Here is a 16,363-nt window from a genome sequence, read left to right as displayed (position 1 = left end):
TGATGGAGAGTGGACTGGTGGGGTGGTAATTGGTCAGGTTGGATTTGTCCTGATTTTTGTGGACAGGACATACCTGGACGATTTATTAGTGATCATCTTATATTTATGGCACCAAATTTTCCACATCCACCCTTCCAAATGCTTTCTTAATTATACAGACCTCTATCACGTCGCCCCTCTGCCTTCTCTTTTCTAGAAAAAAGACCCCCAGCCGATTTAGCTTTTGCCAGCCTTCACAACCTTCAATATTGGAATCTCACTTCAGCAACAAGTTAGTGTTTTGGAGAAAGTTTTTCCTGACAAGTTCTGCTCATGAAAATGGATCTGTGTCCTGCACTGAATATAAAACACATGCACACACTGGTAACACAAAATATAAGAAAAGGGTTCCAACCTTTTTCTTTGATTTAAACACATTGCAGCGGAAGGTATTGCTGATGCCATCCCTGGCAATATAGCTGAATATCTTTAAATCCTGGGAATCATGTGAGACATAGAATATTCTAGAAACCAAGTAAGAAAAAGTTCATTAGTAATTAGTAACAACAGCATATCAGATTGATGCCAAGTAACATCACAACACATTATTGAAAAGGACAATTAAAAATACAAGGGTTTACTTGTTTCTTAACACCAGTACAGTGTAACCTGGCTCCCAGCTGCAATTAAATGCATTGGTTTTTCCCACTTTGCTGGTTTCAGCAGTTTTAGGTTCAAAAACACCACATATATGCCAACTTTAGGATTCAAGGATGCCTGTCTTCTACAGGTTTTCTTTCTCCCCCAGCTCACTTTGAAAACACTTGCTGAATGTAACGTTTGTCATGTAAGCCTTATCTTCTGAGGCAACTTTGATTGTATTCACACTTTGTGGAGTGCTGATTTATGACCCCATTAACTCCACACTGTGCACAAACAGTCCAGTTCCTCACTCACAGGATCTGGAGATTAACTTACACTGGCTCGATTCCTACCTCCTGACCAATTTGCCCCAACTTGTTGACTCTCAAGCTGCATAAACGCCTCCGTTTCTTTAAGCTACTTCTAGTGAGAACATGGTTTTATTTTATAAGCCTGAGGAGCAAGTAGAAAGAAAAACAAAATATCAAATAACTTAATCCAAACAAGTTAGGAAATGCTTCGGAACAAACTCTGAATGATATCTAAACTGTGAATGTTAGTGTTTTTTTGGAAGCACAAATACTCATTGATTTTTTTTTCCACTTTGCTTCTGTTGAAAGTATTATTTGGCTCGCAGAATCAGTCCAGCAACTGAAACCTTCCCTAGTAAACTGGAAACGGCCATAGGGCTGCTGGCAATGATTGACTTGAAATTCTCCACAAATACTAAATTCAACCAGGTGGTAAAAATGATTTCCAACTCAACAATGTGATTTCTAAACTCAGTTCTGTTGAAGGGTCATGAGGACTCGAAACGTCAACTCTTTTCTTCTCCGCCGATGCTGCCAGACCTGCTGAGTTTTTCCAGGTAATTCTGTTTTTGTTCAGGTCAACCATGATCTCATTGAATGGCAGAGCAGGCTTGAGCGGCTGTATGGCCTTCTCCTGCTCCAATTGCTTATGCTCTTGTGAGACCACAGCTCCTGATAGCTCAAGCATTCTCAAGCACAATTTAAGAAGGCAAATGGTATGCTGGCCTTCATTACAAGAGGACTTGAGTACAGGAACAAGGATGTCTTCCTGCAGCTTGGTGAAGTATTGTGTGCAGTATTAGTCTCCTTACCTAAGGAAGGATATGCTTGCCACAGAGGAAGTGCAGCGAAGGTTCACCAGACTGATTCCTAGGATGCCAGGATTGTTGTATGAGGAGAGACTGGGCCGACTAGGCCTGTATTCACTGGAGTTTAGAAGAATGGGAGGGGATCTCACTGCAACGCATAAAATTCTGACAGGGCTGCACACTGGGCAGTAGCTTAACAAAGTGCAGGATTCAGCCTGTATGATGAGCAATCTTGAAACTGAAATCTGGACCTTCTGCATTCTTGTTGTTGCCTGGTGTATGTGTTCAGGGCATGTTGGTGCTATTCTCAGACATCTGATCTGCTCCCTCTCTTTTTGTGTCTCCGTTGCTGCCTAATGCAGAATATTAGACTGGATGCAGGGATGATGTTTCCTCTGGCTGGGGAGGGGTCTAGAACTAGGGGTCACAAACTCAGGATACAGGGTAGACCATTTAGGACTGAGATGAAGAGGACCTTCTTCACTCAGAGGGTGGTGAACCTGAGGAATTCTCTACCACAGAGGGCACTGGAGGCCAAGTCACTGGATATACTTAAGAAGGAAATGGATAGATTTCTGGACTCTAATGGCATCAAGGGGTATGGGGAGAGAATGGGAGTATGGCGTTGAGATAGGGGGTCAGCCATGATCATATTAAATGGCGGAGCAGGCTCGAAGGGCTGAATTACCTACTCCTGCTTCTATTTTCTATGTATCTAAGTTTTAAAAGGACTTTAAAGAAATGCACTGTAATGTGCTCAGAATGACTGGGATCCAGTGCAGTGTAATGAGCACACAGAGTGACTGGGATCCAGTGCAGTGTAATGTGCTCACAGTGACTTGGATCCAGTGCAGTGTAATGTGCTCACAGTGACAGGGATCCAGTGCAGTGTAATGTGCTCACAGTGACTGGGATCCAGTGCACTGTAATGTGCTCACAGTGACTGGGATCCAGTGCAGTGTAATGTGCTCACAGTGACTGGGATCCATTGCAGTATAATGTGCTCACAGTGACTGGGATCCAGTGCAGTGTAATGTGCTCACAGTGACTGGGGCCCAGTGCAGTGTAATGTGCTCACAGTGACTGGGGCCCAGTGCAGTGTAATGTGCTCACAGTGACTGAGATCCAGTGCACTGTAATGTGCTCACAGTGACTGGGGCCCAGTGCACTGTAATGTGCTCACAGTGACTGGGATCCAGTGCAGTGTAATGTGCTCACAGTGACTGGGATCCAGTGCAGTGTAATGTGCTCACAGTGACTGGGATCCAGTGCAGTGTAGTGCACATACAGTGACACTCAATTCCTATCCTCTATGAAGTTGAAGGTGTTGTAAATTACTGCTGGTCTCTGGCATCTCAATATACTAGCCCCATCAGTTCAATAACAAAATCCTACATTGATAATGCACCTGTAATGTACTATCCCAAGGCATTTCACAAGAGCATTATTAGGATAGATGAGCACCTAATAATTTATAATCAGCACTGTACCTATTTTTTCTAAGATGTGCCCTATCTAGAGAAATAGACTAGTAAGAGACATTATGAGGGCAAGATTTCAAAGAAAAAGAGGAAGAAAAGGAAGAGAATATCAATGCTGAACGGCTTGAAAATTAAAGTTATTGGAAAATGAGAAGACTGGCACAGGAAAGAGAGACATCAGAAGACGAGACCTGGGTGTCCTCATACACCAGTCGTTGAAGGTAAGCATGCAGGTGCAGCAGGTGGTAAAGAAGGCAAATCGTATGTTGGCCTTCATAGCGAGAGGATTCGAGTACAGGAGCAGGGATGCTTTGCTGCAATTGTACAGGGCCTTGGTGAGACCAGGCTTGGAATATTGTGTGGAGTTTTGGTCTCCTTTTCTGAGGAAGGATGTTCTTGCTATAGAGGGAGTGCAGCAAAGGTTTACCAGACTGATTCCTGGGATGGTGGGACTGACACTTGAGGAGAGATTGAGTTGGTTAGGAATATACTCGTTGGAGTTCAGAAGAATGGGGGGGGGGGGTGGAGAGATCTCATAGAAACCTATAAAATTCTAACAGGACTAGACAGGGTGTAGGAAGGGTGTTCCCAATGGTGGGGGAGTCCAGAACCAGGGGTCACCGTCTGAGGATATGGGGTATACCATTTAGGACTGAGATGAGGAGAAATTTCTTCACTCAGATAGTGGTGAGCCTGTGGAATTCGCTACCACATAAAGTAGTTGAGGCCAAAACATTGTATGTTTTCAAGAGGGAGTTAGATATAGCTCTTGGGGTGAAAGGAATCAAAGGTTATGGGGAGAAAGCGGGAGCAGGCTGTTGAGTTGGATGATCAGCCATGATCATAAAGAATGGTGCAGCAGGCTCGAAGGGCTGAATGGCCTCCTCCTGCTCCTATTTTCTATGTTTCTATGACTATTATGAGCCAAGGACCAGCCTTGGAGCAGAGCACACATGATGACCGTACCTGTAAATAGGGTCGTGCATCACCAGCATCTTATTCGAATCCCACGTCCATTCCTTTCTCTAGAAAAAGAAGACATCTTTTAATTAAAAGTTGACCTTTATCCTATACACAAAGCACAATCCTTTATGGGGTGCAAAACTCTCACCTGAATCAATGGGTCAAGCCACCTGACCATACATTTTGTACTCTTTTAGATCAAGAGAACACACTTAGACAGTAAGTTCTTGCACTTCTGCTCCTTTGAGTGGAAAATTTTTATTAATGTACTGTAGCTTCCTGGATATAGTATGAGTAATTAGGGTTGGGCAACAAACACTGGCCTTGCCAGCGATGCCTAGATCTCATGTACAAATCAGAAAAATGGCCTTTACAACAAGCTGTGATTTCAGATGTCAGTTTTGGGATCTCTTACCCATGAGAAGGAGTTTGAATGAATTTATACTCGATATTATAAGATTATGTTGCGCTTGCAAAAGGTCACAAGGATCATGTACAGCTTCTGTGAATGCAGGTTAGATTCAGAGGAAATCTCTGTCCAAAGTGGTGTAACCTGCATATCTCGTCGGTTCAGCCAGTAAATATCCACACACATGTTGGAATAGTTTCATTCGCGTGAGTTCAGTGGGGATTAGCTGCCAGGATCCTACAATTAGGAGGGTTCAATTTTTAGCTTGAGAGGTCAATGAGGCAAGGTCAGAGATCAAGTCTTTGGCTTCCTGTCCAAACTGAGACAAGCCTTTACAGTCTGTAGAAATTGAGAGTCAAAGACAGATGCGATAGGAAAGAATTTTCTCATTGTTCAACAGAAAACTTTTGATCATATCTGGGAAGTTAGCAAGTGAATTTAATTGTGACAGTGCTGCTTATTTGCAACATTTTGAGAAATGTACAAATGATTGTAATTCATTTACAAGAGTTATTCCATTTGTTCATATGTTATGTTTAAAAACAAGAGTTTGTTTCTTTACAATTAGCCTTAGCACACTGAAATGCCTATCAGTCTGATTGCTAAGCGGGAACATGTGTCAGATTACAGTATCCAATTCTCATAGCAAGTAGCTTCACCATAATGACCACAGATCATGCTGTCACATTACTTGATGGTAATGGAAACCTCCTGATCATAGGTAACATGGAGTCTGTTTATGGGAACCAGCCATGATTCTGAACCCTGAGCGAGTATCCGATACAGCCCCAGAGTTTCCAACTCAAGGATTTCTTGTTTGCATGAATTTTTTATGTACTAACTCGCCCTTGCTAATAGTAGGATTACAAATTTTGTCCTTCCAAACTCAGGGTATATTGGGGAGTGAATATTTTATGTGGTTTAATAGTGGGTGAAGTACTGCTGCTGATAGTATTATCACTTTGATGGTAGGACTTTGAGAGTGTAAATGAAGAATCATATCGGCGCAACATGAAGTGTTTTGGCTTAGGTACAATTTTCCCTGAAGTGCATTGGTAACAACATATTTAAAAAAATGGTGTCAATAGGACTCATAGATTTAGGGTGTTTCCCCTAGGTTGTTTTGAACAACTGGAAGGCGGAGGTAGATGTCCAGGCTTTGACAAACCCTGGTTTTTGCATGACACACTGATGGTATCATTAAAACTAATTATATTGAATGGCAAGCATTTTCCCATTGTCGGGATGTGGGCATTGCTGGCAATACCAGCCTCTATTGCCCATCTCTAGCTGCTCTTGAAGAGGTAGTTATGGGCTGGCTTCTTGAGCCACTGCAGTCTGTGTAGAGAAGGTGCTCCAACAATATTATTATGTAGGGTGTTTCTGGATTTAGATCCAGCAATGACGAAGGAATGATGAAATATGTCAAGTCAGGATATAGCGTTCAGCTACCCAAGTAAATGTGGTAGCAAATGGGTCCAAGGATTCACAAAGTTCCCCTGAAAATGGTCTTCCCAGGCAGCAGTACCGGGGGAAGCAATAAATGGAACAAACCCATCAGATTAATTGTAGGTGCTGACTGACCTGCACTGCATCTTTTTCCAGGTTTTTTGTATAGTCACAGCTGGACGGGCATGATGGTTTTATATCGATGCCAGTCGTAGCACTGAACCCTGACACAGAGCTAATGGCCTTGAGAATAATGCATTGGGGATGAAGATAAAAACCAACTCAAGGAAACAGATCAAGGTCATCTGCAGCAATTAACAGTAAAGTCTCTCAGGAGAGCGCAAAGTGGTGAACTTGCCTTTTGCTTTTTCCTCAGAACGACCCTCACTCCGTCCACAGACACCACGATGCTCACCTTTTTCTTCTTAATGTTCTTGGCTTTGAACTCATACTGGGAATAAAACAGTATCAGTGTTACACCATAGCTCAACTGATGTCTACAGCTGTCAACAGCAGATAAGGATGTGAGCAGCAACAAGAGTTGTAGCAATGCACATGGGGACCTGCTCCAGAGGATCATCATTGAAGATCAGGGCTTTCAAAGGTTCCACTCAGCCTGGAATAATGGCTGCAGTCACCAGAGAAATTATTTTGTGCAGACAGCGTATCGATAATGCTGCACTGCTAAGCGCTGTGAATTGGTAATAGGAAACCTCATCCCCAGGAGCTTTACCATTTGATCCAGATGAATCCAGAGGAATGAACACTGTTATTGAATACACACACTTAATGATTTGCAAAAAACGGCTGACATTGCAGATTAATCAAGTTAGGTTTTGTTGTGGTAAGAAGCTCGGGAAGTAGATATTACATCAACCTGCGGGATCTGAAGCAGGTTACACAAGGATCAATCTGACCGCAGATACGTGACTTTCAAGCCACTTTAGGTTAGTCTGGTCACAAAAATGTTTAGATTCTGCCAAAAGGTATTCTGTGGCATACAGCTGCCTTGCTTTCCACAATGTCACCAGATTTCTGCCAGCTCTCTGGACACTGCAAGTGTAAAGCCATGAGAATTTTCTATTCTATTACTGTATCACTGACACGTTATTTCTGTACCACTGATAAATGTTTGCTCAAACAACAGTCCTAGCTTCTTCTCTGTAATTAAACTGCCAGTCAGTAGTTTGGGCAGTGTACCCAGGAGTGTGTCAGTATTTACAGTGGGTCCCTTAGATTGTGTCAGTATGTGAAGAGGGGTGGGTGCCCAGGGAGTGTGTTGGTATTTGCAGGATATCCCTGGGAGTTCCAATATTTGCTGAAGGCTCCCCCAGGACCTTGTCATTATTTTCAGGATGTTGTCACAGGAGAGTGCCCATTTGCAGTGGGTCCCTGTGACTCTGTCAGTATTTGAAAGGGGGTGGGTGGGGGGGAGGTGGTGTGTGTCCCAGGCAGTGTGTCAGCATTTGCAGGAGGTCCCTGTAAGTCCCAGGTTTCCCTGAGATGTCAAGGAGTTTCCACAGGAGTTGCATTATTTTCAAGGCATTCCCATAAGGAGGGTGTCAGTATCTGCAGTGGTGTCCACAGGAGTGCCAGTATTTGCAGGAAGTACCCTTGAGGAGTATGTGAGTTTTTGCAGGGGGTTATCAGGGTGTGTCAGTATTTACAGGGGGTTCCCGGGAGTGTGTCAGTATTTACAGGGGGTGTGTCAGTATTTACAGGGGGTTCCCAGGGGTGTGTCAGTATTTACAGGGGGTTCCCGGGGGTGTGTCAGTATTTACAGGGGGTTCCCGGGGGGGTATGTCAGCATTTACAGGGGGTTCCTGGGGGTGTGTCAGTGTTTGCAGGGAGTTCCCAGGGGTGTGTCAGTATTTACAGGGAGTTCCCAGGGGTGTGTCAGTATTTACAGGGGGTTCCCAGGGGTGTGTCAGTATTTACAGGGGGTTCCCGGGGGTGTGTCAACATTTGCAGGGAGTTCCCAGGGGTGTGTCAGTATTTACAGGGGGTTCCCAGGGGTGTGTCAGTATTTACAGGGGGTTCCCGGGGGTGTGTCAATGTTTACAGGGAGTTCCCAGGGGTGTGTCAGTATTTACAGGGGGTTCCCGGGGATGTGTCAGTATTTACAGGGGGTTCCCGGGGGCGTGTCAGTATTTACAGGGGAATCTCGAGGGTCTGTCATTATCTGCAAGGGGATCTCAGGCAAGTGTTCCTCACACAGTTACATTGGAAGTATCTGATACATTGATTGGCATGTTGTGAATAAACTGCTCTGCTGACAATGCCCAATTCTACTACGAACATACGAATTAAGAGGAGTAGGCCACTCGGCCCCTCAAGCCTGCTCCATCATTCAATAAGATCATGGCTGACCTGAATGTAACCTCAACTCCACATTCCTGCCTACCCCTGATAACCTTTCACCCCCTTGTTAATCAAGAATCAATCTAGCTCGGGCTTAAAAATATTCAAAGCCTCTGCTCGCACCGCCTTTTAACGAAGAGAGTTCCAAAGATTCACGACTATCTGAAAGAAAAAATTTCTCCTCATCTCTGCCTTAAATGAGCGACCCCTTATTTTTAAACAGTGACCCCTTGTTCTAGATTCTCCCACAAGAGGACCCGTCCTCTCCACATCCACCCTGTCAAGACCCCTCAGGATCGTAATGGTTTCAATTAAGTCACCTCTCACTCTTCTAAATTCCAGTGGATACAAGCCTAACCTGTCCAGCCTTTCCTCACAAGACAGCCCACCCATTCCTGGCATTAGTCTAGTAAATCTTCTTTGAACTGCTTCAATCACATTTGCATCTTGCCTTAAATAAGGAGGCCATTATCATACACAATACTCCAGATGTGGTCTCACCAATGCCCTGTACAACTGAAGCATAATCTCCCTGCTTTTGTAATCAATTCCCCTCACATTCTATTAGCTTTCCTAATCAACTGCTGTACCTGCATACAAGCCCTTTGTGATTCATGCACTAGGACACCCAGATCCCTCTAAATCTCAGAGCTCTGCAATCTCTCACCATTTAGATAATATGCTTCTTTTTATTCTTCCTGCCAAGATGAACAATTTCACATTTGCCCACATTATACTCCATTTGCCAGATCTTTGCCCACTCACTTAACCCATCGATGTCACTTATGTCCTCTTCACAATTTGCGTTCCTAACTATCTTTGTGCTGTCAGCAAATTTAGCAACCATTCTTTCGGTTCTTTCATCCCAGTCATTTAAATATATTGTAAAAAGTTGAAGTCCCAGCACTGATCCCTGTGGCACACCACTCGTCACATCCTCCAAACAAAAAATGACCCATTTATGCCAACTCTCTGCTGCCTGCTAGCTAGCCAAACTTCCATCCATGCCAATATGTTACCCCTTACACCATGAGCTTTTATTTTCTGCAATAACCTTTGATGTGGGATAATGGTTTGTTTCACTCAGGCCAAGCTCCAACATTTTTATGCCGGCTGGTGGCTCTCAGGTCAAGCCAGGACTGCTTAGCGTTGCAATGTTACAGTACCACATCACAGCCACTAGAGGCCCTCTGTAACCTGTGGGAAGACTCCAGTTGCTTCGGCTGCCGGAATCGCACTGCTACACTGTTCAGATCATCCAAGAGCTTTCTGTAGGTGCCAGGCCAAATTCTCGTCTGAGAGCCATCAGCAGAACGGTTTGTTATGAAAATGAGTTTACTTTGATGCTGCGGGGCCACAGGTGCAAGATGACATGTAAGAGATTTAGAACAGAGGGCAGGGGGAATCTTTTTTCATGGGAGAGTTGTGAGGCTCTGGGATTCGCTTCGAGGGTCAACATCTGAGTCAGGAACACTAGCACAGTGGTTATGCTACCTAGGCTAGGGGTCTAGAAGCCTGCATTAATAATCGGGAGACGAGTTCAAAACCCAACAGGACGGTAGGAATTTAAATTTCATTCATTAAATAAATCTGGCATAAAAAGTTAACATCAACAATGGTAATTGTGTAAGGTTGGATGGGCAGCGAAAAATAGCAGTTAATTAACGCTTTAATAGGCCTTTTAATTGCCGACTCTCACGCGCGCCCGCTGAATGAAATGTCACGCGAGCGTGCGATGATGTTGGGACGATCTGATCTATTTCACGCTTGGATGTGTCGGGTGCGCGCCTGCACGCTGGGTGGAAAATCCTGCCCCTGGAGTCAGTGGTATTTTTTGTGGAAGTTTTCAACTCATTTGACTAAGCATAATGAAAGCCCAGTGTATAGGTAACAGGCACAAGCTACATTATCACTTGAAAGGGATATAGGGTTAAATGTAGAATTCTTGGAGCAGAGAGCAGGAGAGGCACAGTCCAGGCCCAGCGTGTAGACACCTCCTCAACCTGTGAGATTATGCGCTGCTCCATCCAGTGAACAATCTTCACTGCAGCACAGATGCAGCAGAATAAATCGTTAGTGGTTTCATCACTGTTTAAACTAAAACATATTTCCTAAATTTAGTTTAATTTGATTTGAAAGGTCACTTCTTTGTCCTTGATGAATGCAACAAAGATTAAAAGGAAATTAAATGAACATTAATGCACTTTTTGGGGCGGGGATCTAGAGAAAAATGAAGACTCATGTTAAAAAGGTTGGACTTTATACAGAGGGTAATAGCCCTCAGTGATGTGATGTGTTGTCTGACTGTGAGGTAATAATGAGTCAAGAGCAGGAAGTCTGAGTAACAGTCTATTGCTGGAGAGAAAAAAAGCTGGAATGAAAATTGAATAAAAGGAATGGATTTTGTCCTGAAGTCTTTCGCATCTACAGATCCAAGTCTTTGGTGCCACGCTCACGGTTACTATGTCCTTTTTAAATGTATTTTTGATGCTCCCCAGAAGCAACAACTTTAACACAAAAAAAAAATCCCAAGTTGGGCATCAGATCCAAACAGAAGGGTTGGGGATGAACACAGGAACAGGAGTAAGCCCATTCAGCTCCTCCATTTTGTTCTACTCAATTAAGGAACCATCTTGGTTCCTTAATCCTTGATATCCTTGCCTAACAAAAATCTACGGATCTCATATTGAGAGGTGGGCAACAGTATTACTGGAGAGGTAGATTTCAGAAGATCCATGGATGTAGAGGTCTGAGGCACAAAGACCATCAAATTTGAGAGAGGATATCTGTTTGAATGGAAATGATATAACTTTAAGGATGACAGAGGAAGTTAATTTTCAGATACAATCTATTCCCAAGGCAGGAATTTGCAGAGTCTGAATGTGATGTGCAATTGGTTGACCAGTATAAATGAACTGAAAATCAATCACTGTGTTTGTACCGGGTACTACTGTGGTGCAACAGAGAACTACAAGCCAGAGGGAAAACTGTTCATTAAAGAAGGAGAGTCAGTGTGAACTAAGAAACAGTCACCTCGGCCTTGCTGGTGTCAACAGAGGCCTGACACAGGGAGAAAAAGAAGAGAGAAGCAAAGAAAATGAACATAAATTAAGAATCACCAAGGGTTATTTTTGTGCAACCCTTAAAAGGCTGGAGACACAGTTATACTGAAGGAGGCCTGGAAGTAGGTTTCCAGGAATGGTTCATAACAATGGAATCACCCAAAAAAGAGATAAAATGTCTTTCAAAATCAGGGGTGTACATCATTATGTACGCACACACATACATAAAGGGATTTTTCAGCTGTTTCAATATGTGCTTCAGTCAGTTTGATTTCCTCCTGATAATACATTTATTGTAAGCCTGCTTTTTTATCTTTTTACTTTACCAAGCAGCCGACCCTTCACCACCACCACACCCTCCACCCCATGCAGCATGCTTCATCTTGGAGGGTTAGAACACTATCACCATGCTTATCCAGGTAACGCAGAGAAGTATTTACAGCAGAAAGATGGACAATGAGGTTGGTTTTACCTCTCCTCAAGGAGCTGCATCCTGTTGAGTGGTCAGATCTACACAAACCAGGTCTATCCCCCACAGGAACAGGCAGGGTCAAGTGATGAGGAACACTGGGTCCTGGCCCAAGTTCCAACCGTTGAGGAGGCGGGTGGCTGGATGCCTGTGCTGCACAAGTTGATGATCTGATGTTCATCTCAAGTTAGTTTGCAGCAACAATTATAACCTCAAACTTTTTCACAAGTATGCTGCATGCAGCTGAGTCCAGGCTGGTAAGTGCAGCAAATTTAGACTAGAGGCAGTAAAGCCACTCATCCAGTGTTGGACATCCATAGCCTGCGTGCCCTAATTTTCAATAATAATAAGAACCGTGAAGGCGGAGTTGGGCTCTGTAACCTGAAATTGCTCGAGAAATCTGAATGCAGATCAGTGAAAGTACCTCACAGTCCAGATTCAGTTCTGAAATCTGACTTTACTCAGTCCTCATTTCCATTACAGAAACAAAACAAACCACATCTCATTCAAAAGGACAGGGAGAAGTACCATCACAATGTCTAAAGGAAAGAAACGTTGACTTGTGAAAAGTGCTTGTCTTCTATAACCTGTACAATATACATCAATAACAATGGAAAATGTACTCTGTAATTCTGAAAATATCATGGTTACTTACATTAAATTTCACACTGGTTTTCTCACTTATTCCCAGGTGGCACATTTGCACTATCATTTCATCTTCCTCTGCTTACTAACCCACAGATTTATTCAAAGTTAAGAAGGCCAAGTGCAAGACAAGGGCACCAGCTACTTGATGGCAGCTAGAAGCCACTGCCTTCTCCCTTTAAACGCCATCAAGTTATTTTCCCCTCCAAAAACTTCAGCAAGATCCATCCTGTGACAGAAGTAATGATTTTGCCAGCAGTTGATAGCATGACCAGGCTCTGGGGATGAACTGTTCACAGTTTTTAATTTCTAACAGCTCAGGCGAGTTCATTCATGTGCTTTTGGCAGCACCGTACAGAGCTCTGTCAAGGCAATTGACTGAAAGTCAACAAATTAGAATTAATAAAGTATGAAGAAACTTGCAGTTGTACGTACTTTTTTTTTTAACCTCCTCACACACTTCACAGATAATAGACTACTTTTAAAGTGTAGTCCCTGTTGTTTTGCAGGCAGCCTATTTTGCACACAGCCACGTCATACAATGAGCTGACTATTTACCTTCCCTTTGTGGGTGGGAGGGTTGGTTGAGGGATACATTTTGACCAGGCTATCTGGAAAACTGCTCTTTGAGAAGTGATGAAATAATGTCTGAAACTAGAACTGATAACACACCGCCCCAGTCTGCCAGCGGAACAGGCTCCCTTCATTATCCAGAGGTCACAACTCAAATACCGAGTTGCCCAGACTGGGGTCAAACCGCCTCAGTTTTGCAGTTTTTCCTCAGTTTTTGGACAGGCTGGATTTTCGCAGCAGTTTCTCTGCTTTGGAAAAAAAATAGACGTGTTTTTTACCCACCTCGTTATGTTAACCTGCCCGCTCATGAATGACAGACAGACAAGCAGAAGTTGTATTTGATTACGCCGGTTATTTCTTGATCCTTTAAAGTGCAACCCCGGTGTTACTTACGCTAATCACACATTGACACTAGCTCTGCAGAAATGTCAGTCCTTTCCTTCCAACTGAAGGGGGAACATCCAGGAGCACTGACTCATATAGAAAGGAGAGGGTGAGAATGCACTGGGCTCTTCAGAACTTCAGATAATTGTGACTGATAACATCAAAACTTGACCAGTCTTCATACTTCTTTTAGCTTTAAAAAGGAAAAGTACCAAAAGCAGTGTCTTCTCTCCCAGGTCTGTGTGTAACCTCCCTGGGAGAGCTCAGCATGAGCTAAATTGCCTCGCCCAATTCAGATAATGCACTGCACAGCTTAGCAACCTCCTCTAGGGATTGCTTTATCTGCCTAAAAATGTGTTGACCGGGGATAGGTGCTGACACTAAAAGGATAGAAGAAGCACTTCAAAGGGACTTTACCAGTTGTACAGTGCTCTGTTAATAGGTCCATAAGACCATAAGACATAGGAGCAGAAATTAGGCCAATCGGCCCATCAAGTCTGCTCCGCCATTCAATCATGGCTGATAAGTTTCTCAACGACATTCTCCCGCCGTCTCCCCGTAACCTTTGATCCCCTTACCATCAAGAACCTATCTATCTCGGTCTCAAATACACTCAATGACCTGGCCTCCACAGCCTTCTGTGGCAATGAATTCCATAGATTCACCACTCTCTGGCTAAAGAAGTTTCTCCTCATCTCTGTTCTAAAAGGTCTTCCCTTTACTCTGAGGCTGTGCCCTCGGGTCCTAGTCTCTCCTACTAATGGAAATATCTTCCCCATGTCCAATCTATCCAGGCCTTTCAGTATTCTGTAAGTTTCAGTCAGATCCCCCCTCATCCTTCTAAACTCCATCGAGTATAGACCCAGAGTCCTCAAACATTCCTCATATGTTAAGCCTTTCATTCCTGGGATCATTCTCGTGAACCTCCTGTGGACCCTCTCCAGGGCCAGAACATCCTTCTTGAGATACGGGGCCCAAAATTGCTCACAATATTCTAATTGTGGTCTGACCAGAGCCTTATAAAGCCTCAGCAGCACATCCCTGCTTTTATATTCTAGTCCTCTTGAAATAAATGCCAACATTGCATTTGCCTTCCTAACTACCGACTCAACCTGCAAGTTAACCTTAAGAGAATCCTGGACTAGGACTCCCAAGTCCCTTTGCACTCCAGATTTCTGAATTCTCTCCCCATTTAGAAAATAGTCTATGCCTCTATTCTTCCTACCAAAGTGCATGACCTCACACTTCCCCACGTTGTATTCCATCTGCCACTTCTTTGCCCATTCTCCTAACCTGTCCAAATCCTTCTGCAGCCTCCCCGCCTCCTCAATACTACCCGTCCCTCCACCTATCTTTGTATCATGTGCAAACTTAGCCAGGATGCCCTCAGTTCCTTCATCTAGATCAATAATGTATAAAGTGAAAAGTTGTGGTCCCAACACTGACCCCTGTGGAACTCCACTAGTCACCAGCCGCCATCCTGAGAAGGACCCCCTTATCCCCACTCTCTGCCTGCTGCCAGACAGCCAATCTTCTATCCATGCTAGTACCTTGCCTCTAACACCATGGGCTCTTATCTTACTGAGCAGCCTCCTGTGCGGCACCTTGTCAAAAGCCTTCTGGAAGTCCAAGTAGATAGCATCCATTGGCTCTTTTTGTCTAACCTACTTGTTACCTCCTCAAAGAATTCAAACAGATTTGTCAGGCTTGACATCCCCTTGATGAAACCATGCTGACTTTGCTCGATTTTACCATGCACTTCCAAGTATTCTGAAATCTCATCCTTAATCCTTAATAATGGACTCAGGTCATCTGAATCTCACCCTCTTTGGGACCTCACAACACAATTCCTGCATTAATTGCTGACACGAGAGTACTACATTCCTACATCATTGCAGATCACTGAAGTGTACTCCATTGGGATCAAATCACCTCCCCCGGTCACCTTGAGCAACTTACAGCAAGCCCACACCCAGTATGAGACCTTCACAGCCTACAATACATCCAATTGGGATTTTGGTACCTCCTCAGGGGACTGTTCTGAAGAACTACAGGTTACAGCTAAGCATTTAGATATCTCAGCTGGTTAGCACAATGAGTAGCTGAGCCATAAAGGCAACCATTATTCCAGGTTTGATCCCTGCTGTGTTTTGAGCTAGCTGCTCTACAGAGACAAGGACCCTCACCCTAGCAAGGGGTTCGTGCCTTCAGTATGCAAGGACAGAAAATTGGACAAAGATCAAAAGGCTGTAGCCACAGATGACTCGACTATCCCCTCCCCCAAACAGTCATGATCCTGGTGAAAGTGGTGTCAGGAGCTGGAAGGCAGCAGACTTCACTGAAAGTGGACACATAGGAGCTGCACAGGAGGATATAAAAACATGGTGCTTGAATGAACATATAAGGACTGCTTCGAACTGATAGCTACTAAACAAAAGAAAATTTAAATATATTAATTTAATAGCCACATTAGCAGCAGTCCAATTTATGCAACAGTCCAAGTAATCTAGGGATTAGTAACAGCATACGTTTCTCAAGCAGCGCAGATTTGGCTGGTCTTGCTAAATCCAAATTGTTTTTGTTTCTGAATTTCACATGTCACAAATAATCAAGTGACACATCACTGCAGTTTGCACCAGAGAATATATGTATATTTCCCCATAAATGGGACCTGACAACGTTGCCATTATTAACAACATGTTAATTAAACATTTAATAGAAGCAAGTGTTTTGCCTCTGTAGGGTTAGCACGCCATTTTAATCAGACTTCTAGATTTAAATAAACACAAATGCATTATATCTTAAATTGAGAAACCAAGGTGAAGG

The 16,363-nt window shown here is 43.7% G+C and overlaps 1 protein-coding gene across 4 annotated transcripts in view; it reads right to left on the bottom strand.

Moving 5' to 3' along the window:
• The window catches only part of si:dkey-34e4.1 (carboxyl-terminal PDZ ligand of neuronal nitric oxide synthase protein), a 144,873-nt gene that overhangs the window by 44,040 nt on the left and 84,470 nt on the right, over nt 1–16,363 (bottom strand). For 3 of the 4 annotated variants that reach the window (XR_005943689.1, XR_005943690.1, XM_041192794.1), the window contains exons 3-5: nt 6,402–6,494; nt 4,189–4,247; nt 395–503 (exon numbers count right to left, since the gene is read on the bottom strand). Coding sequence is in view for 2 of the 4 variants with exons in the window: in XM_041192794.1 (XP_041048728.1) it covers nt 395–503; nt 4,189–4,247; nt 6,402–6,494 (261 nt within the window). In the remaining 2 variants the exon portion in view is untranslated. Of the gene's footprint in view, nt 1–394; nt 504–4,188; nt 4,248–4,333; nt 4,413–6,401; nt 6,495–16,363 lie in introns of those variants that run through there. The other variant, XM_041192795.1, reaches the window with a different exon arrangement.

Source organism: Carcharodon carcharias, chromosome 8 (genome assembly GCF_017639515.1).
Source record: "Carcharodon carcharias isolate sCarCar2 chromosome 8, sCarCar2.pri, whole genome shotgun sequence".
NCBI classification, from domain to species: Eukaryota; Metazoa; Chordata; class Chondrichthyes; order Lamniformes; family Lamnidae; genus Carcharodon; species Carcharodon carcharias.
Note: the sequence above shows the minus strand (reverse complement) of the source record. Positions and strands in the feature narration are given on the sequence as shown.